The sequence below is a fragment of the Chinchilla lanigera genome, unplaced genomic scaffold (genome assembly GCF_000276665.1).
Source record: "Chinchilla lanigera isolate Chin_1 unplaced genomic scaffold, ChiLan1.0 scaffold00078, whole genome shotgun sequence".
Lineage (NCBI taxonomy): Eukaryota > Metazoa > Chordata > Mammalia > Rodentia > Chinchillidae > Chinchilla > Chinchilla lanigera.
Window position 1 is genome coordinate 2828507 of NW_004955479.1, and position 21894 is coordinate 2850400.

The 21894-nt window shown below is 36.7% G+C and overlaps 1 protein-coding gene across 3 annotated transcripts in view; it reads left to right on the plus strand.

Moving 5' to 3' along the window:
- The window catches only part of Cped1 (cadherin-like and PC-esterase domain containing 1), a 257384-nt gene that overhangs the window by 46450 nt on the left and 189040 nt on the right, over positions 1 to 21894 (plus strand). For all 3 annotated transcript variants that reach the window (XR_001230879.1, XM_005402311.2, XM_005402312.2), the window contains exons 3-4: positions 8979 to 9085; positions 19562 to 19634. Coding sequence is in view for 2 of the 3 variants with exons in the window: in XM_005402311.2 (XP_005402368.1) it covers positions 8979 to 9085; positions 19562 to 19634 (180 nt within the window). In the remaining variant the exon portion in view is untranslated. The remainder of the gene's footprint in view (positions 1 to 8978; positions 9086 to 19561; positions 19635 to 21894) is intronic.

Here is a 21894-nt window from a genome sequence, read left to right on the forward strand (position 1 = left end):
TTTGAGGCCAGCCTGGGATACTTAGTGAGGCCCTGTTCTCCTTCCCCACAAAAAGAAAAAAAGAAAGAAAGAAAGAAAGAAAGAAAGAAAGAAAGAAAGAAAGAAAGAAAGAAAGAAAGAAAGAAAGAAAGAAAAGAAAAGAAAAGAAAAGAAAGAAAGAAAGAGACAGTCAATGGAAGAGAAGTAATAGCTTACTCAGTGGATGTAAATAAAATTACAGAAGGGGTTAAATTTAGAGGGAAAGAAAGGATAAGAATTTGAGAAGCAGCATGTATTATGAAAAGGCCCTCAAATCCAAACTTGGTCTACTTTATAGGCTTGTTGTTATGTCTAGCTATAGCTGCATAATAGCCATCACAATACTTCGTCTGAAGAATTTGTTAATTCAGAATGTTTACACACAAAGTACATAATTTATTCAGATTTTCTTAATTTTCAGTCTAATGTCCCTTTTCTGTTCTAGGATCCCACGTTGGATCCTGCATTAACTTTAGTCATTGCATTTCCTTAAGCTCCAGTTGGCTAGGACAATTTCCTGGACTTTCCTGTTTTTGATGACCTTGACAGTATATTTTTTTACTTTTTTATGTTAAAGAGAAAAAAAACAATAAAATAACAATGAAGAAAAAACCAAAACAACATAAAAACAAAACAAAAAAAGATACAGGGTTTCAAAACAAGATGATAGGAATTAACAATGATTGTTATATTACATATTGTTATCTTCAATGAGGTTGCTCAGATTACCAGATATAACAATGCAAGATTGATCAAACCATTAAAGACAATAACAAGCAATGAAAAAACATTAGAAACAGTACAGAGCTTCATTAAACAAGATGGTAGGAATTCAACAATGGTTATTATATTGCATATTGTTGTCTTCAAATCAGTTATTCAACCTTGACAGTACTGAGAACAACTTGTTAGGTATTTTGAGTTCCCTAAGTGCAATTTGCATGACATTTTTCTCAATATAACATAGGGTATAGTTTTGGGGTGTGTAGCCATATGGGAAATGTATTGCTTTCATCTTATTACAGTAAAGGGATTCACTATTAATATGATGTGGCATTGTTGATGTTCTCCTGATCATCTGACTGAGATCATGTTTGTCACACTTTTCCACTGGAGAGTTATTCTCTCTCTTTCTACACCGAATTCTTGAAGAGGTGTCACTGTACATCATCCTTACTTTGCAGGAGTTATGCTCTATCCCTGAAGATGGAGTAGCTATGCAACTGGCTTTGAATTCTACTGCTTGGGCGATTCATTTCTTTATCCCTGTTTGCATTGTAGTTTGTTGTAGTCAGTATTTGTTTGCATCAGTATGGTTCTTTTTTTTTTTTTTTTTGGTTTTTCTCCGGTACCGGGAACCGAACTCACGACCTTGCGCTTGCCAGGCAAGGCTTTTGCCGCTGAGCTAAATCCCCAGCCCTGCATCAGTATGGATTCATGGGTATTTATTTTATACTTTGGGTTGTAATCCACATTATTTTACTTGTTTTGTTGCTCAGTTATTGTCACTTTGAGTACTGACACCAGTGTCTTTTTGCCATATCCTCACTGATATTTTTTGTTTGCTTGTTTGCTTGTTTTTGACAACTTCCTGCCTCCTGGCACTAAGGAGGCTCTTCTTGTTTATTCCTGCTCCAGTCTTCAAATCAGTTATTTTCCTAAGGTCCTGGTTCCTTTTATTAGAGGATGGAGTTAAAAATCACTATCAGGGCACTAAGTATACTCTGATTACTTAAAAAATATTGCAGGGTTAATTTCTTTTAAAGTCTTTTATTCTGGAAAACATTCAAACATTTAAAAATTTGGTAAAACATGTTACTGAGAGAGTTCTCCAAGACAGACAGTAGTCTTGAAAGTAGTGAAAGTTCACATGCATACACATCCAGTCAGTTGTGTGTTAAAAGGAGAATAAATAAATGGTAGAAAGATCTTCTGAAAATTAACTTTTAAAGACCTGAGGGGAAACGTTGGCAAGTTCTTTAGTGAAAACATTTTTAAAGAGTTTATTTCTGTGAAGAGTCTATTTCTTTTCATGCTCTTCTTAATGGCAAATTCTTCAGAGCAGGAATCATTGGGTAGATTAGAACAATATTCAGAAGCTCAAACGCTTGGCAGAAATATCTCAGTGATCCTTACAACCTCTCCAACCACAGAAAGAGGACAGACACAGTAGGGCAGAGAAGCACGATCCCTAGCATGCAGAGTTCCAGGAAGAGCACAGTTTGGAATGTTTCTGATGTGGAACACAGTTTTCATCATCAGCTCTGAATGGGTGAGGACCCAGTGCCAACACCTATCATCAGACTCTTGGGCTAAAGAATTAGATTTAATTAAACTTTGTGGCCTTTGCTATATAATTTGTTGAGAATCTTGAGCTTCTGTATATAAGATACTCTTAAAGTTAATTCTGAAAATTGAAATTATTGATCCAAAAATCATCTGCTGAGTCCACTGTAATCAATGTTAGAAACAGTAAGGTGAGCTTGGCATGGTGTCCCATGCCTGTAATCCCAGCACTTGGGAGGCTGAGGTGGGAGAATCATCAAGAGTTTGAGGCTACCCTTGACTATATAGTGAGTTTAAGGCCAACTTGAACCATGTAGGGAGACCTTGTCTCAAAAGCAAAAACAGTAAGTTGACTATTTCTTGTCTTTAAAGAAGAGCCATGAATAAAATTAATTATGGCTGGTATGTTAGTGTTTTGTAGTTCAATTGCATTAAGAGTACAGAATAGCAAAACTACTTAATGCAGCTTGAGAAATTTAAAACAAGACAGGGGTATTTTCAGCAGAGAATTCATACCCAAGCAATCTCATGGTGGAATTAAACATAGCTCTAATTTATGAACAATAAGTTAAAAATGCACTCATGAAAATAATACTATCTACTAATCATGGTAGATGAATACAGAGAAAGTAAGACTTTGTCATCCAGCAAGAATTTTATAATCTAATCATGAAAAGAAGGGTAATACAGATGAAACATCTTTATTTATTATAAAGGAATATTATGAATTATTTAAAAATTAAACATCTTAAGGCTAATGTTGTACAGCAGTACTAGAGCACATGCCTATCATGTACAAGGCCCTGGGTTAGATCTGCAGCACAGCAAAACAACAAAATCAACAACAAAAATAACAAAATAACCCCCCAAATCAAATTAAATATCTTCAGGCCTTTACCCTAAAGAAAAATAAATTTTAGAAAAATTTTGGTTGCATCCATTCAGACTATGATAGTCTTTTGCTATGAATAATAAGTAAATGAGTTTTGGCTTCCAAAGCTACGTATTCTAGAAACTCTTGGACATGTTTGGTTTTCCAACCATACGTTATAAATCTGTTTTGCCTCAATCAAAAAAGTTCAGTGTTTATAGAAGAGTTTCTTATATGTAAAACACTAAGCAAGGCTGGTATGTATTTTTGTTATTCCTTTAAGCACATTGAATATTTAAATTCTTTTTTCCTTTATTTGCTCTTCCTTTTTTATCCTTACTAGCTAAGAACCAAAATGCATATTAATATCCTTTTTGTAAAAAGTCACAATTTTCTCACTGTTCTTCTATTTTTACGATAGCATTTTAATAGACTGGCTTTTGATTAAATTCTAATTATTGGACTGCTGCTTACATAAAGTTATTTGCTCGTTTATGCATACAAATATGTAATGAACACTTCCTACTTTCCAACCATTATTGTTGATTCTGAGACTCTAACAATGAACAAAGCAGACATAGTCTCTGACCTCATAAAGCTCATGAGGGAAGACAGATAATAAATGAATAAGAAATATATGATCAGTCAGGTGGTGGTAAATGCTATGGAGAAAAATGAACAGGAATAGACTTAATATTCTTGGATTTTTGTACAGTGTGCCGAAGTCCTCATTCTTTGAGAATACAGCATTGATATGAATAGCATCGATATGAATTCTGCTATCTCAGAGTTCTCTGGTGTTTTCTGGATTAAATTACTGATCCTGTGGATCTTATCATTGAAGAAGTCATCTGTGAGTCAGGAAACAATTGCTTGCTTTTCATGGCAGCTTGCCTCTGGGAGACTGGAAATATTCTAAGGAATGACTCACTCCTGATAGCTGATACATGATTAAAAAAAAAAAGGCAAAAATCTTAAGTAAAAAATAACTTTTACTTTTAACACCGAGCTTTTAGGTGGTTTTTGAGAACAGTTAGGGAAAAAAAATCTAAACTACATTTAGTCCCATTTTGTATGTGAATTAATGAAGCTGGACTTTGCCCCTTGTTCTAAAATTGTCTGTAGATTCTTCATTACTTCCAGGGCAAACACTATGGAGGCCTGCTGACTGATGTTATCAGCAGTTTTGTTTCATAGTTTTTGGGGAGAGGCCTGTAAAATGTTCATGTTTTTGTAATTTTGAGATGGAGAATGGAACATCTACATCCTGTTTTCCTAACACAATGCCCTCTGACCCCTCTATTTAAAACCTTGGCTAGTCTAACAGGGATCTTTGGTTTCTTTGCGACAGGAAAAGCAATAACATTAACCATTAGGGCAAAATGCTAAGTAAATTTTAGGGATTTCATCTCAAAGTAGGTGGAAGCCAAGTTAATAAATATAATTTCTGAGTACATTGCAGTGAAGTCCTAGTTCCTTTGGCATACGAAGACTTCATTTACCATACGTAAACTTCATTTACCAGTGGAGCTGCTCATAATGTAGTGCTGTGTCGGTGTGTGAGGGTCTAGGGACACCTGAATTACACCTTTTCTAGTCATTCTTCTCTCCAAGGGCTCAAAAGAAAATAGATGAAGCAGACAACAATAAAAAACACCACAGCCAGATAATTCTTTTCTTACGTCCGTCACATTTTTCTTCCTTGTAAAGTATGTGCCACTGCTGTTTCTACACCACAGGGCTGTTGGAAGTACTGCATAATTTTTTTTTTTTTGGCTTTTTGAGACAGGGTCTCATGATGCAGTCCAGCCTGGCCTTCAACTCACCTTGTAGCCCAGGCTGGCCTCAGCCTCCCGAGTGCTGGGATCATAGGAGTGGCCACCACACTCATAGTTGAATACAAGTGAGGCACGAGCAGTTATGTTTCTCTGTTGCCTTTCTGTGTTTTGAAGTAATAATAGTGCCAAGAATACAGCGTTGAAACCTAAACTCAATGATCTGAATTCTCTTCCAAACAGGCAATGCTTTTTTTCCCAAACCCTAATTTGACATCTCAGCTTTTTTTCAGTGCAATGCTAGTTTTCTAGGGACAGAAGAAACAGAGAGAAACACTGGAACAGAATGCTTCTTAAATATTTGTAGCTCAGGGGCACAGTGCCTGCCTGGCAAACACAAAGTCCTGAGTTCGAATTCCAGTACCAAAGAAAATATTCTAGACAGGATCTGTCATAAGCCATTTACTACTGTGGTAGCAGCCCTGAGTGAAGCTCACGTGGCTAGAGTTCAGTGAGATTGTGAAGGAGAGAGGGAGGAGGCCCACCCACAGAGGAGCGGCTCGTAGACCACATCAGCCTTCCACTCTGAGAAAGGAGACATGGCAAAGAAGACAGCCACAGACCAGACCCCCCTTGATTTTTCCTGGCTCTAAGAGGAACAAAGACTCTAAGAGGCCATGCTCCCCTTTTTGCTGACTTTAGCACAGCCAATGAAATGAATTTGGAGTTGAAATAAGCTGCTTCAACCTTGGGAAAAAGTATGCCAAATCTAGGGATCAAAAGGATTATGTTCATCTCTCTTCCACCAAGTGACCAAATATCAATTTTCCAGAACTTACGTCAACAAAACCAATTTAGCTAATGAACAAATCTAGTTCATTAAAAGCTAAAACATGGACTATCAATTTGGCAAATAATCAATTCATAGAAAACTGATACAGCCGTATTTTCAATAAAGGCATATTGCTGCTGCTAGATGCAGAGTGGGGGTGGAGTGAAGGCCAGGTGGGCATCTGGGAGGCCGGCTCTAGCCTTTTCCCTGTGGGGCCTGGGCCCATTGCTCTGAGAGCTTCCAAGTTTTCAAATGAAGCTGAACTCTGAGTTTTTATGTGAACTGTACTGACGTTTGCAGTTTGGCAAATATGTGAAATTCAAAAACAAAGCTAACACTGCAGGGCAAATGCAGTCCATCTGAGGGCCAGGCTCACCTGTGTTCTCCAGCTTGCAGTCTCTCCTGCAGGTCCTGGGTGCTAGCTGGTACCTTCAGCTAGTGGGATGCAGTGCCAAAGTGTGAAGATATATATACATATACATTTCAACATGGATTTTGGGTTTCTTCAACCAAATTTGAGTATGTAGTACCTCTCCTGAAACAAACAAATCTTTTTCTTAAGGAAAACAAAAGCCTTAGAAGCTAGAGTAGGGAGTTGACTGTTAACCCTGAAGATAGAAATGTAGAGAAAGTGAAAAGATCTACTAAGTGTTTAACTAGTAAATAGAGGTTTGAGAGCTTCAGCTAGAATTCAGTGAGTGTAATAGGAACTCTGAGTGGAAACAGTTAACATTTTTCAGAATGTGGTAGCAAGAATTAGGGAAGAGGTTTAAGAAGACCTCTCTTGAAATTTTTACTGTCCTTTGTTTTAAGAGGAAGTTTAAGGGGAAGCAGTATTCCTATAGAATATTTTTGAATTATTAATTTTTAATTTAAAATATTATCAAATTTTTTGAGGAATGTATGAATTACAAGAAACTGTATGATGCTTTATAAGTCATTTTAAATTCTTTTCAATGTTTTAGGCTCCTCGTAAAGATTGCTAAGGAAGGTCATTGCCTGCACTTCTTTGGCTGTGTCTTTCATATTTTTAAAACAATGTGTTTTTTGTTGGAGGTTCCTGATAAATTGAATGCTTTGAATTATTTAAATATGTCTTCTAGTTTTAAACATTTATAGATTAAATATACATTTCTTTCTGTCAACTCTAGATTATGTGAGGGGAGGTGTGCCTGAGACTTGGAGGAAAATAAAATATACCTTTTAAAGATCCAAACAATGTAGTCCTTAATTTGAAATCTCTCTCTTGGGATGTCCTTATCTTCTCAAAATATTTCATTGGGAATCTTATGACAGGAGGTTTCTTCTAGGGTTTTAGTATTCTCCAAGCTAGCAATGTTATAGAATAAAAGCAGTCTTTGTGTTTCCCTTTGAATAATTTTTTTTAAATAGTTAAGAAAACAGGCTTCATATTTAAAGTAAATGATTAGAGTCATCAATTGCGCTTACTGGGTTTTAGCTGTAGGAATTAACTTGCAGCTGTTTCTCAGAGTGAAAGTTGGGTTGGTCTTCTAATTCTAAGGCCTGATTCATTTACATAAATGGGAGTTTGCTCATCCTCACATCCTGCTCTTTTTCTCTTTGCCCTTTTAAACTATTTTGTTGTATGCTTGGGATACTGCAAGCAAACAGAGCAGTTCTAGGATGAGAGTTAGATTTCACTTTTTTGGGTCCTTACCTCTGCTGGAAATGTTTCTCTTCTAGCAAGAGGAAAATTAAAGCTAGGAGTCACTAGTCCAGATAGCACAGAGCTTATCAAATGGAAAAGCACTTTATTGGTGGAGAGTAAAATTTTGTTCCTAATTGTTATAGATTTTATTTCTTATCCATCCTATCTTTTGTAAAGCCTTTCTTTGGGAACATCTTGCTTTTCAATTAAAAAATCCTGGGAAATTTGAAAAGAGAGGGATTTGGAGAACTTGATTATTTCCTATGCTTTTTAGAAGCATCTAAATGGTGAGGCCTGCCAAAAATAGTTACTCAAAGAATATTTACCTCGGGGCTGGGGATTTAGCTCAGCGGCAAAAAGCGCCTGCCTGGCAAGCGCAAGGTCGTGAGTTCGGTTCCCGGTACCGGAGAAAAACCAAAAAAAAAAAAAAAAATTCACCTCAAGATTGATCAAAACAAGAGGCAATATGTACAGAAATTTTCTTTTATAATTGAATTTCATAATGGGGAAATTTCCCTAGCATATCAGTGTATCCTTTTATACACTGCCTATTGCCCTCCTTACACTCCATCCTTGCTACTTTTGAGATGCCCATTTCTACATCATCTATAATATTAAAAATTGAAGTACATGTCTTCTGCATTTTTTTTACTCTATGAGCAAAAAATGTGTTTACTGTTCTTTTAGGGACTTTTTATTCATTCATTCAGCAAATATTTTAAAGTCCTTATTACATACTAGAGAAAATAAACCCATTGTATATATGAATAAGAGAAAATAAACCCATTAATACACATAAGTATTAATTTTAAAATGTTCAGGTATTCTGCAAGAATGACCTCACCTGAGATTATTTTGGCAGGTTACTATGATTTATTGATAAAGAGCCTTTCCCTTGATAAAATAGGTGAAATAACAATTGCTTTAATCCATGTTACCCTCTAATTTTAACTCACTTCTGCTGTCTATAATAAGACCACAAGTCCCTTTTATACAAAACCTGTCTTTTTATTTCATTTAACTTTATTTTTCATCTAGTGTAACTTTTTTGGAATAAGAAAGATGTCTTATAGAATATATTTGATTTGAGATCTCTAGAAATAGTAGTGATATACATGCTCAGAAAAAAATGTTTTTGTTTGACTTCTTATCATTATTTGATATTACAACTTTCTTCTCTGTAAAGGAGGAGACAGCATAATCTTCCCTTCCACTCTCCAGAGAAGGCTTTATAGTGAAGTTAGTGACTTATCAAACTCTAATTCAGTCTCTTAAAGGGTCTTTTAAAATATCTTTTTGAAAACTGAATGTTCCCTAGAGCACAATAATAAGTATAAAGTGTTAGCCTCTTAAGTTAAAAAAGTTGAATGTTAGTTATTTTGAATATTAGTTTTTTTCTTTTAAATATATTAATAATAACTATTATTTTTGTTTTAGGATAATTGTATTCTTTAATCTGAGGAACTAAATGGTGATTTAAAATATCTGATAAAAATAATTTGTTTTTCAATATTCTTTTGCTCTTAGATAATTTGGACACTTGGGATTTACTCATTTGCCTGCCTTCAAGGAAAACAGATGGAAAACCCTGTGTATTCAAGGAAGACATGTGCCAATTAGGTTTACATCAAAAGGTAAATAGCCTAAAAGTGTGCACAAATTTTTATCAGCCCTATGATATTATCAGTGGTATTTCATGGCCCATAATGTTTTTAAAAAGTCATGAAAAATTACAGCCACTAATTACATCTTGAGATGAAGTTGCAACTGACCATGTGTGCTAATCAGCTTTCCATTGCTGTGACAATGCACTCAAGAAAATCAGCTTATAAAGAGGAAGGATTTATTTTGGCTCAGGCTCATAGGTTTGGGTCCATGGTCACTTGACCTTGCTGCCTTTGAGTGTATGGTAAGGCAGGATGTCATGGGCAGGAGCATGTTGTAGAGGAAATTGCTCACCTCACAATGGCCAGGAAGTAGAGAGAGAAAGGAAGAACCCAAGTCTTAATGTCACCTTCAAGGGCATACTTCCAGTGACCTAATTTCCTCCACATAGGCCCTACTTCCTAAGGATTCTGCCACTTCTCACTAGTGCCAAAGGCAAGCCTTTATGCTACAGCCTTTAGGGAGATGTAATGAAAAACAGAACACCATGCCTTACATACTTTACCATAGAAGAGTCACAATTTTTTGTGTGACAAAATAGCACTCAGTTCCAGGGGCTGTCAAGTAGTTTTTACTCAGTAATACCCAAACTAGAATTCTGTAGCCTATGAAGTAGTAGTTACTTTGGCCACTTCTTTTTTCAAAGTAGTCTTTACTTGATTCTCATTGCTCTAGCCTTTTCAAACTTATCTTAAATGACAATAAGAGGCATACAACTTCTTATTAAGTTTTAAAATTTGACAGGCAGTATTTATTGTCTAGATTGTATGAACTTTTGTCAATGCTTTTACAAAAGTTAATTAAAAACTATGCAACAGAGAGTTGATGCTTATAACAAGTCTGTGAAAAAAAGTGCCAAACCAAGTTATTTTAATCCCTAAATGGAGTTATAGTAGCCTATTGTAATTACTTGACATCTTTTTCAAGGATAGTCTGGATATTTTCTTTCCTCTTCTGTTTATTTCCTTGACCTCTCAGTTAGGCACAGTCATTTGGGTGTCTTTATGCATCTTCAGCCATCTTTTCTGTCTTAGTTACTTTTCTCTCACTGCTGAGACCAAATGCCTGACACCCAAAGTTAAAGAGAGAAAGGTTTATTTAGCTCACAGTTTGGGGAGGTTTCAGTCCATAATTGGCTGTCTCCAAGGCAGGGTGGCAAGTGGCAGAGGGGCAGCACTTCTTGGTGGCAGAAGACAGCTAAAGCAGCAAGAGTGAAAAGGAGGAAACAAGCCTCTTTCTGCCCCTTTTATCTTATCCAGACTCCTGGGATTAGGGCAATGCCAATCCAGTCAGTGGACTGATCCAGCAATCACCCAGCCTTAATCCCAGTACCTTTAATTGCAACATTGCCCTACGAATCAGTCACAAACTCTGGATTCAGCTACCTCTGAAAAAGCCTGTCACACATGACATCTATTCGCTGTTTTTATGAAGTTATCTTTTTCTCTTACACTGGGGCTCAAGCCCAGGACCTCATACAAGCTTGGAAATTCCTGTACCACTCAGCCAGAACCCTCTGTTCTTTCCTTCATAGCCATTTTTTGTGCTCATTCTTTAAATGCCTGTGTTCCCCTACACTGTTCCTCAAAATTTAATTATCATTTGCATTTGATGATTCCAAATCTGCAGCTAAAGTTCAGAACACTTGCTCAGGCTTCCAGTTTGAATATGCCTGAGCAGCTCTACTTGGATGTTCTCAAATTCATCCCACTTACTATTGGTTCATTATTTCCCCCTGTAAATTTGATTCTGCTCTTGCATTAGAAGATGTACAGAGCTTCTGCTCCGTTGGTCAGAAACATGGTCAATGACCCTGTCATCTAAGATCAAGGTCTGGCCTTCACCCTTCAGCCTTTCTGTCCTTTGACATCTGTATCCTATCAACCGCCAGTAATAGGCATTTAACCCCTAATACTCTTGAAATCTGTTATCTACTCTACATACTCATTTATTCTCATTAGATCATCAGCACTTTCTCATTATTATTGCTAAATCTTCCTCACTAATTTTTCTAAATCAAATTTTGACCCTGAAATCTATCTGTCTACAATTATTTGAAGAAAAATATAAAATGGTGAACTAACCTTATTATTCTTATGCTTAAAATATCTAATACCTTCTTATCAACTCTAAAACTGGGCTGAGAAGGGCTCTTTCTTTTTTTTTTTTTTTTGGTACCAGGAATCAAACTCAGGATCTTGCACTTGCCAGGCAGGTGCTGTGCCATCGAGCTATATCCCCAGCCCTCTAAAATAAAGTCTACAGTGTGTTCTGTATGTGAGCCTTCCAGCAGGAAACAAATGCCATACTCAAAAGTCAGTTTGAGGAGGTAAAAACTGAAGAGAAACTAATAAAGGAACTATTCAGCAGGATTTTGCAGAGTTAAAAACAAAACAAACAAAATCCCAAAAACAAAAGAATAACAAGAACCCAGTGAGACACCAAGAGGGCTAGCAGCTCCTAAAATTCTCACTAGCTCTGGTTTTAAGAAAGCATGAGTGATGTAGCAGAACCTAACAAAAGCTAGAACCAAGACAGAGGTGTCACTAGAAGGTAAAAACTTAGGGTAGTGCATCCTTTGAAATCACAGGCCTACCGAGAGGGAACCCAGAGATAAGAACTCAAACTTCTCCCACTCAGCAGGCTCTTGGCTGTACCTCCCAATGGTCCAAGACCAACGCTAGTCAAAGGGCAAGATTGTCTGTCTTTCTGCCCATAAACGTCATCTGGACTTCCTTGGGGAAGAGATTGGTGACTTTGTAGCACAGAAAGCTACTGAAGATTTTTTGTGAATGGCTCCTGCCTAACAATACTCTTCTATTACTTCTTAATTTGAGTGTCACACCATAAGTGATGCTACACTGATTGTTGTTTTCTAAATATGTATGTTGTTTTCTGTTACATACATTTATTCTAATTATTTTTTCTACCTAAAATGCCTTTTCTCTCTATCTCAGTAATTTTCAACTATACGGGTATCTTGGTTACTTTTCTCTCATTACTGAGACAAAATACCTGACACCCAGAATTAAGGAAAGAAAGGTTTATTTAGCTCACAGTTTGTGGAGGTTTCAGTCCATACTCAGCTGGCTCCCAAGCAGAGAGACAGATGGAAGAGGGCAACCATTCATGGCAGTAGAAAACAGCAAAACAACAAGAGCAAAAAAGGAGGTGTGGCAGCAGGCAAGTCTCTTTCCCTCCCTTATAGTGTATGCAATCTACCTGCCCTAGGGTGGGTGTAGCACTCACACCCATGATCCCAGCACTGGACTATGAATCAATCATAAACCCTAGAAGCCCACCCCATGACTGCATGAGGCTTTGGGGTGACATCTAGACACAAGCCATAACGAAAGGATTCTCTTTGTCCATGTGATGTTTGGCAATATGCAGAGATATTTTTGGTTTTGTCATGACTAGGGAGGGAGATGTGTTACTAGCATCTACAAATCAAAGCCAAAGATGCTGCTCAATATTGCACAATGTCCACAACAAGAATTATGAAGCCCAATAAGTGAATATTGCAAAGGCTGTGAAACCCTGATGTAATCTGTTGGCCTAACATCAACCCTTAAGGTCCGTTGGATTCTGCACCACTATCATTTACTGTAGGCAAGGCGTCCTTGGTTTTCCCCTCCTGAGTATTCTTATAATTCTTTGTGCAAATTTCTAATTTTGTGTACACTTATTGTTTATTCTTTTTCTTGTCATCTGCAAATATAAACCAGCTTTCCCAGCTAATGAGGATAAATACTGTCATATTGGTGCTAGTTTTGACATTTACTGGGCAGTGCAGATCTCCCTCAAAAGCTTCCCTCTCTATTTCCCTAAGCCTAGAAGGTTTCTCACATGCTCTTGGAAACAGAATTTTTGTGGTCTTGCTCACTACACCAAAGTTACAGAGAAACACTCCATACTACGGTGGCTACCCTCATACTCCTGTGAAAGATGTGCTCCTGACCTGGGTGCCATCCACAGCTACAAAGCTCTCCAGGTGCTCAAAGTCTTTGCAGTCCATCAGTTCTGTGTGAACTGGACATAGACACAGAGCAGAGAGAATATGCCAGTTCTTCACTTTGTTTCCTGGGCTCCAAAACAAGTGGTTTACAATTTGGGGCAGTATAAAGCCACACACAAATGTGCTTTCTGTGCCTCTAATGTCTTTCTCTTCCGAGCACCAAGATTTTACAGCAAACCCTTGCACCATAAATCATTACCTCAATGATTTTGGTAGCATTATTTACATTCTGTAGCACATGTATTTTTTACCACATAAGAAGGCATTAGACCCTGGACAGTCTCCAGACATTTGCTAGTTTAAATTTGCGAGGGAGTCACAGGAGACCTGTGGGATTTGTGATGAGGAGAAACAGCAAAACAGCCAGTTACTGTGATAGACAAGGTGAGAAGAGTGTGTGTCTAATAAGCAAAAAGAGCAGCACAAGCACAGTGTCAGTTATGCTGAGATTGCTTTTTAAAATTTTGAAATAGTTTTACACATGCAGAAAAACTGCAAAAATAGTACAGAATTTTCTCATATACCCTGCGTTAACTGTAAAGTTAACATTTTACATAACCATGATCCATGTATCCAAACTAAGAAATTAACACGGATATGCACTATTAACTAAGTTATAAAACTCAGGCTGCACTTTCCGTTCTAGGATCTGCTCTAACGTGTCCTGTTACAGGACATCCTAGCTTCTCTGTAGTCTTTCCCAACCCCTTACAGTTCCTGGACCCTTGTTTTCATGACCCTCAAAGTTTTGAAGAATATTAGTTAAGTGTTTTGTAGAATGTCCCGTAATTTTGCTTTATCTGATATCTTCCCATAAAATTATGGGGTTTTGGAAAGAGTGTCACAGAAATGATATGCCTTTCTCAATTTAAAATATAAGAGGCACATGCTGTTTGTTTGTCTTATTACTGGTGATGTTAACCTTCATCACTGGTTGATGGTGGTAGCTGCTGAGGATTTCTATTGTGGAATTACTATTTTTACTCTTGTAATTAATAAAACCTGGGAAGATGATGCCTCAAGACTATGCAAATATCCTAATTCTCCTCAATCTTTCATGATGAATTTTAATTTCCAGGAATGGATCTTGGCCACAATAATTATTCTGTTCTTCCAGTGGTGATTGCTATTTCCCATTCTTTCTACAATTATAATTATTTATTATAATTATTTTTGTTTTTGTTGTTTGTTTTTGTGGTACTGTGGATTGAACTCAGGGCCTTATGCATGCTAGGTAAGCACTCTACCACTGAGCTATAACCCCAGCCCCTGGAATTTTTTTTAAGAAAGAGTTGTGTCTATCAATGTGACATGTGTGAGTTTCTTTTTTTTCTTTTTTTAATAGAAAAAAATCCTCTGTGGGAAATTTCTTGCCTTGAGGATTACTTTTACACTAAATTTAAACTAACACCATTTATCAAGATGGAGGCCCTAAAACATGAGAAGATTTGCTTGCAGAATGTCTCAATAATTTTATTCTTGGTTTTCTCAATTTGTTCATACATTTATTTAACTATACATTTATTTATTCACCTATTTCTCTGTTCTTTCTATAACTGAATGACTATATTAATCTCTGTTTTAGACACTGAGAATACAGAGTTAACAATTCAGACAAAAATCCCTGTCCCTGAGAGTTTAGACACATGTAGCAAGTTTGGGAAAGAAGAGATCACTGGATAAAAATGTATGTTCGATGGAAAAAAGAACTAAGAAGAAAATTAAAGTCAGGAGAGAAAATACTCTGGGGAGAAGTGAGTTTCCAATGAGACGAGTAGGGAAGAGGCCACCAAGCAAACAAATCTGAGTGTGGCTCGGAAGGTAGGCAGCTCCCCTTGTAGTAGCTCAGCTTGAGTCACAGACACAGATGAGAGGAACACTAGGCAAACATAAGGAAGATGCCTTGCTTATCTGAGAAACACAGGAGTCCTAGGTGCCTGGAGCAAAGTGAGTCGTTGGGGGAGGTGAAGACACAGAGGTACCTGGAGTGGTGGCTTGGTGATAGGAGCCATGGGGGTCCTTGTAAGGATTGTGACTTTTATTCTCAGTGAGGTGAAGGATGATTGGAGGGTTTTAAAAAGGGAGGTGACATGAATTCCACTGGGTTCTTACAGGATTGCTCTGGTTCTGTTGATGTAAGTATCCCCTGAATGAGGACCAAATCAAGGGGACCAGATACTGCCATGATGTGGGCCCGAGATGAGGGTGGCTTGGACCAGTACAATGACAACAGGGCTGGTGAGATGGAGCCAACCCTAATGGGGTGAGGATACGTTGAACACAGAAATGACAAATAATGATAGCTGACACTTAAATAATCTTGACATGGTGTCTTGGTTACTTTTCTCCTGTTGCTGAGACAAAATACCCAACACCCCAAATTAAGGACTGGAAGGTTTATTTAGCTTATAGTTTGTAGAAGTTTCAGTCCATACTCAGCTAGCACCAAGGCAGGGTGGTACATGGCAGAGGGGAAACAGCTCTTCAGTTCATGGTGGCGGAAGACAGCAAAAGCAACCAGAGCAAAATGGGGGTGGTTGGGAGCAAGCCTCTTTTCCTCCCTTATATTGTAAGCAGGCTCCCCTCCCTAGGGTGGGTGTAGCACTCACACCATCTCCATGCCCTCCTCTTGTAGGGATGAGGGTGTTTACAAAGTGAGGACCCTGGCCCTCTGTTGAGTCACTTAAACTTCTAAACTTCTCAAGTTGACACAATGTATCAATGATTACATATGTACTAAGCACCATTCTAAGTACTTGTAAATTTGTGTGTGTGTGTGTGTGTGTGTGTGTGTATGTTTACTGATGAGAGGAGTGAAACACAGAGGTGTTAAGAATCTTGTCTAATACTTCATAGCTAATAACTAAATCAGCAAAGAGTCACACTTGGAATGGACTTCAAATTTCTGTTTTTCAATCATCTCAACAGAACCTTTCAAAAATCAGTATTTAGGCACTGCATTTGAGCCTCACCTAATGAGTATTCTTAGAGAATGCATAAATTTCCAGTAATACATGTAGATAGCTATCTTTTTGGAGAGTGAATAATTTGAAGCTTTATGAGCCATGACTTATTTATGTAAACAACATAAATATCCAAAAGACAAATTCCTTCAGATTTGTTGAGGATGTCTCAGAATTTTCAGGACTTTAGAATGAACAAAGAAAAGGCATCTGCTCAAATTAGAATTGGTAATCTCACTAGAGCTTTGCAATGTTAGTGCTTAATGAGAATGGTCATAAAATTTGTAACAGGAAATGAATGGTCAGGAGTCTCTCTCATCAGGGGAATAGTAACAAGAATTTAAAGCTGGATTAGTGCCTATATGATGGAAGTGAAGTGGGGTCCACTATTTGAGGAACACTAAGTTTAGTAACTGAGGCTCTGTCTCATCTCAAACAGATGGGTGCTGGAGTTTCAAATGCAGAGGGATTCATTTCTAGCTTTAAATATTTGTAGGATTAGCAGTCCCTAAAACCAGGATGCTGTTTTTAGTACTTGGAGGGCTGAGGACTGCTGAAATGGCTCTGACTGTAAAGTATGCTAAGGCATTTCCGGGTTCGGGTGAATTTGATGGAACGGAACTTGTTTATGGAAGATGGAGGGAGGGAAGACTTTTCTTTCTTTGATTAGCAGATTCTCCTAATTCTTTGTCATTAATTTTTTTCTTACTGATGATACTGAACAGCTTTGGGAGGTCTGATTTTTGATAAGAAAAAAGGCATGAACATGTACAGTGAGAAAAACAAGAACAGACCCCTAAGATATAGTGTGATGTGTGTGTCAGTCTCAATGTTGATTAACCAGGAAAAATTTCCCTCTGGGTACTTTTGTATTCTTTATAAAGAGTTCAAATTCAATTGTCTGCTCTCCTTAAAAAGTTAATGATATTATTGTGGTTTCATATTTTTTCATTTATAAACACTGCAAATACTTATTAATATTATGTTTTTGCCTTTATTAATGAACTATGTCTTGAATGATTTTTACTTTGCTTTTGATAGTATTAATAGAAACAATTTAGGTGTAGATTATTACAGATAGGTTATTTTTTTGGATTTTTGAGACAGGATCACTGTGCAGTTCTGGCTGGCCTTGAACTCACGATGTAGCCAGGGTTGGCCTCAAACTTGTAGTAATCCTCCTGCCTCAGCCTCCCCTGTACTGGGATTACAGGTATGTGCCACTGTGCCTGGTTTACATACTGAGTTTTGAAGATATGTTGGAATTGAAATCTTTTTAAATGAACATTTTCTTCCTTCCAGTTTGATCTGTAAGAAATATACCAGGGTATGAATGTCTTTATTATTCTAGATATGTAATCTAACTCTTTCAGGGGTGGCGGGGCATACCTATAATCCAGCACTTTGAGAGGCAGAGGCAGAGGATGGAAGACTTGAGTCCAACCTGGGCAGTTTAGTGACTTAGCAAAGCCCTGCCTCAAAAGAAATAAAGGGCTACAGATGTAGTTTAGTGAGAAGGTCCTAGGTAAAATTTCCAGCACTAAAAAAGAAAGGTTTCATGCCAAGTAAAGAAAAGCAGCAGTCTTCATATAAACACAGGCATATGTTTGTGAATAAGGCATCCAAATACAACACTTATTAAAAATAATAAGTACTTATTAAAAATACAGTACTTATTAAAAAAAATAATTTGGGCTGGGCATAGTAGTGTATACCTGTAATTCATGCACGTGGGAGGTTGAGTCAGGAGGAATGTGAGTTGAAGACCATGGTGGACTACATACTGAATTTGAGGCCAGATTCCACTATATAGTAAGACCCTGTCTCAAAAAATAAATGAAATGATAATTATTTGGTTGATGATGAAACGTTAACATAGATTTAAGTGTAACGAATATTCCAGTTGGCAAAGGGATGTTCGCGTGGGGAAGGTTATACATGTTAGGGTCAGTGGGTGTAGAGGAAATCTCTGTCTTTGTCTCAATTTTGCTATTATTTTAACATTTCTCTAAAAACAGCTATTAACAATGATTACTGTAATGTTAAACTGGGAAACTCATTACATGAAAATCAGCTAATCCAGATTAAAACTACTTTGATGATATTCCACTTGATAATGGTGTAAATATTTTCTATTTTATGATATATATAAAAGCAAAAAGAACTAGGATATAGGAGAGCATTACTAGGGTCAATAATCAAATATATAGTGCAGTCAGTCTACAACAGCAGTGTGACCCATGAACGTGGAATGTTTCAACTCTTGTACTGAGTTCCTCAGTTTAGCTGCTTAGTCCAGGGTTAATTTTCAGAGCTGAGGAGAGGACATTCCTAGTGTCACGTGTCATCAGTGTGATGTCATCTGCCGCTCTGCAAATTCTAAGACTGTGCACTTTAAACGAATCAATTTTTAAAACTACAACTTATGATAGGCTTGATCAGAATTCTGCAGAAGTGGAATTGAGAGACCAAAGGCTCTATATGCTTTTTTTTTCAAATGAAGAAATTGGAAGAAAGAAAAAAAGAAAGAAGAAAGAAAGAAAGAAAGGAAGAAGCAAAATGTGTCAAAGTGACAATTCATTCAGTACAGGAATAGGACTAGACCCCATTTGTTTTTCTCCAACACAACCGAGTGCTTTTTATCTAGTGGTGTCAGTGGGACAACACTGCAGAAAATACAGCCTTTATTAGGTTAGAGTGAGTTAGTCTGAAAATAATAATGTTTCAAAAATGAATCTTGTTTTTAAGATAATTTACATAGATTTCTTTTCACTGCTTTTAATGATACTTTACCTATTTATTATTACTTTTAGATTTCAGTTTATGATCTTTAGTTAGTCCATTTATAAATTCATAGGTGAGAATAAAATTGTTTTTTCTTTATAGGCTAAAAAATCTATAATTAAATTATGAAAACATTTATTAAGCTTTCTAGAAACAAAGTTTGGTTAAAATAGAGTTTTGTTATGACTTTCTTTCACATGTGAAGCAACAGTGACCTTCAGTATGAAGACTATATATGAAATTTTGAAACACATTTAACACTGAATTACCACTAAATAGCTGTGTGATGACAATCACTGAGAGCCTTTGGAACTTTGGAATTTAGTTGACTTTGAGGTATGTGTGGTGCTATTTTTTGCCATGCAAAATTAGCAGCCACGAAGTTACTTGTGTTAAAATACTTGCCATAAGTACGTTTTATATCTAACAAAATGTGAAACACAAAAAAGGCTTTCAAGAATATGTTCAAATATTTTGAAAATTTCCAAGGGCTTTTGTCTCATATTATCAAATAAGCCACTCTCGTATTCTCGATTGGAATGCAGACTTGCAGTGATCTGAAGGTTGGGTGTGAACGGTGTACAGAGAGCTCCACATTAAACTCTGGGTTTCTGTGTTTTCTTTGCTTCACCATTTACAAATGTCTAACTCACTAGAATCGTTTTTTTTATTCCTTTCAGATAAATATATTACCAGAATTATATCAGCTTTGCAGAAAGGAAGGATTATGTCAAATAATTAGAAGATTTCCAGGTAACATTAATTTAGTTAATTATGAATATGTGTGTGACTTATGTATCCTTAGCAGACATCAACTAACAGGGACTCAGACTTGTAGCTTTATTCCTTTGTCTGTCGATTCCACTATCACACATCTCCTATAGTCCACAGATTTTGACAAGTATGGGGGAGAGCATTTTGAGACACATATGATCTGTTTCAAGGGCCCACACTCTTTTTTTCTGTACTGAGAATTGAACTCAGGACCTTGTGCTTGCCACATGGGCACTGTGCCGCTGAGCTATATCTCCAGCCCAGGTAACAGACGGCATTCTTCTTTACCAATTTTTTTTTTCTTTTTTTGGTACCAGGAATCAAACTCAGGACCTTGTACTTGCTAGGCAGTCACTTGTGCCACTGAGCTATATCCCTGGTCCTAGATTTTGCCAAGGGGAAGACCTTGATAACAAGTAACACAAGCATAACACTGTTTCTTTCTTTCACACTTTTTTTTTTTTTTTGTCTTTTTGGGACGGGGTCTCACTATGCAGTTCAGGCTGGCCTTGAGCTCGCTTTGTAGCCAAGGCTGGCCTCGAACTTGCAAGGATCCTCCTACCTCAGCCTCCTGAGTGCTGGGATGATAGGTGTGCGCCACCATGCCCTGCTCTTTCACCTTCTGAATTTTTCACTGTTCTGTTTGTGTTTAAAATAACTGCTGCACTATTTAAAAATTATTTTAGTAACTTGATTATATAAAACTTGATGTTTTAAAACAATATAGGTTTCTTCATGATTAAATTATTGTGATCATAAAATTTGTCTTTTCTTTCTCAAATCCTCTTACTTGTCCATGTGTTTAAAACAGGATACAGAGTAACTTCTGTCTTGACGATGTTAGGAATTTCAAACAAAATCACCACCTCCAATTTTCACATAAGTTCATAGAGAGGAAAACGATCAGCAGAGTACATGAGGCTTAGATGAAATAAGCCCCTATTGATGAAATTATAGCCTGCTCTGAAACAGATTGGTGGGAGAGTTTCTCAGATTTCGTGTTTAAAACTCATTTGTTGTTTAATAGTTTATGCCCTTAGAAAGTATTTCATTACACAATTAAAACTTAGACCTGCATAATTTTAATTGTGTTTTATATTAATTTCTGTCCCAGTGGAATCAGAAAACTGAAGATGCATCTTAGTGCTTCAGCTTTTCCAGGGGGCTCTGTCTGCATACCAAGCATAACCCTGGCATGTCCCACTGGGAAGACTGCCATCTTCTACTGTTTACCAGGGTTTGAAACGGAAAGAAATCAGTAATTTAACTTTCCGTTTAAAGTACATTTCCATATAAATAGCTGAATAAATTGCTTCTCGTATTATTGTCTTATACAGTAATTATAACTGATTGTAATCTCTGGGTTTTTTTTGGTAGACTCTAGCTGGATCGCTTTTTTTTTTTTTTTTCCTATGAAGAAGTAACTATGTGAAAAGTAAAATAATTTATTCCTATTATAGAGTATTAATGAGTTCCAGAGTTACTTTAGTTAAGGCAATATGAAAAAAAGTTGTTTCCATTTCAATCACAGCCTATAGATTTTTTTTTATTTCAAAGAGAGTAGTAAATAAGAAACAAAGAAATAGAACAGTTGCAGCATACCAGTATCACAAACATAAACAAATCAAAGAACATTCAAAGTGATAGAGAGTCTCAAGACAAAATAATAAAAATCAACAGTGGTTGTTACATTACATATCACTATCCTCAACTACATTGCTCATATTACCAGATGTAAGAATGCAAGATTGCTCAAACCATTATAGGGAATAAGAAAATAATTCTTCGATAGAACATTAGAGATGATTCAGAGTTTCACTAGACAAGATGGTAGTTCACCATTGTAATTCCATTGCATATAATTCCTTCAAATCAGTTGCTCAGACCACCAAAGGCATGCACAATCGATCAGAACATAAAAAATTGTAATCATTAACTGTTCATTTCAATACACTATCAGACATCAGCAATACAGTTCTCGCAACTATTCATATATATATATATATTTATATTTTGTGTTCCTTCTTTTTTTTTCTCCTTTCCCTCATCCCAGTTGTTCCTTCCTTTGAGCAATTTCTTTCCCTTTCTTATTATCTATTGTACATTTTGAGTTTTACCTAGTCTTTCAGGTTCCTACACCAAGGAGACAATATGATGTTTACCCATCTGGGTCTGATTTATTTCACTTATGAGTATGTTCTCTAGTTGCATCCATTCATCTACAAAAGCCTTGAGATTA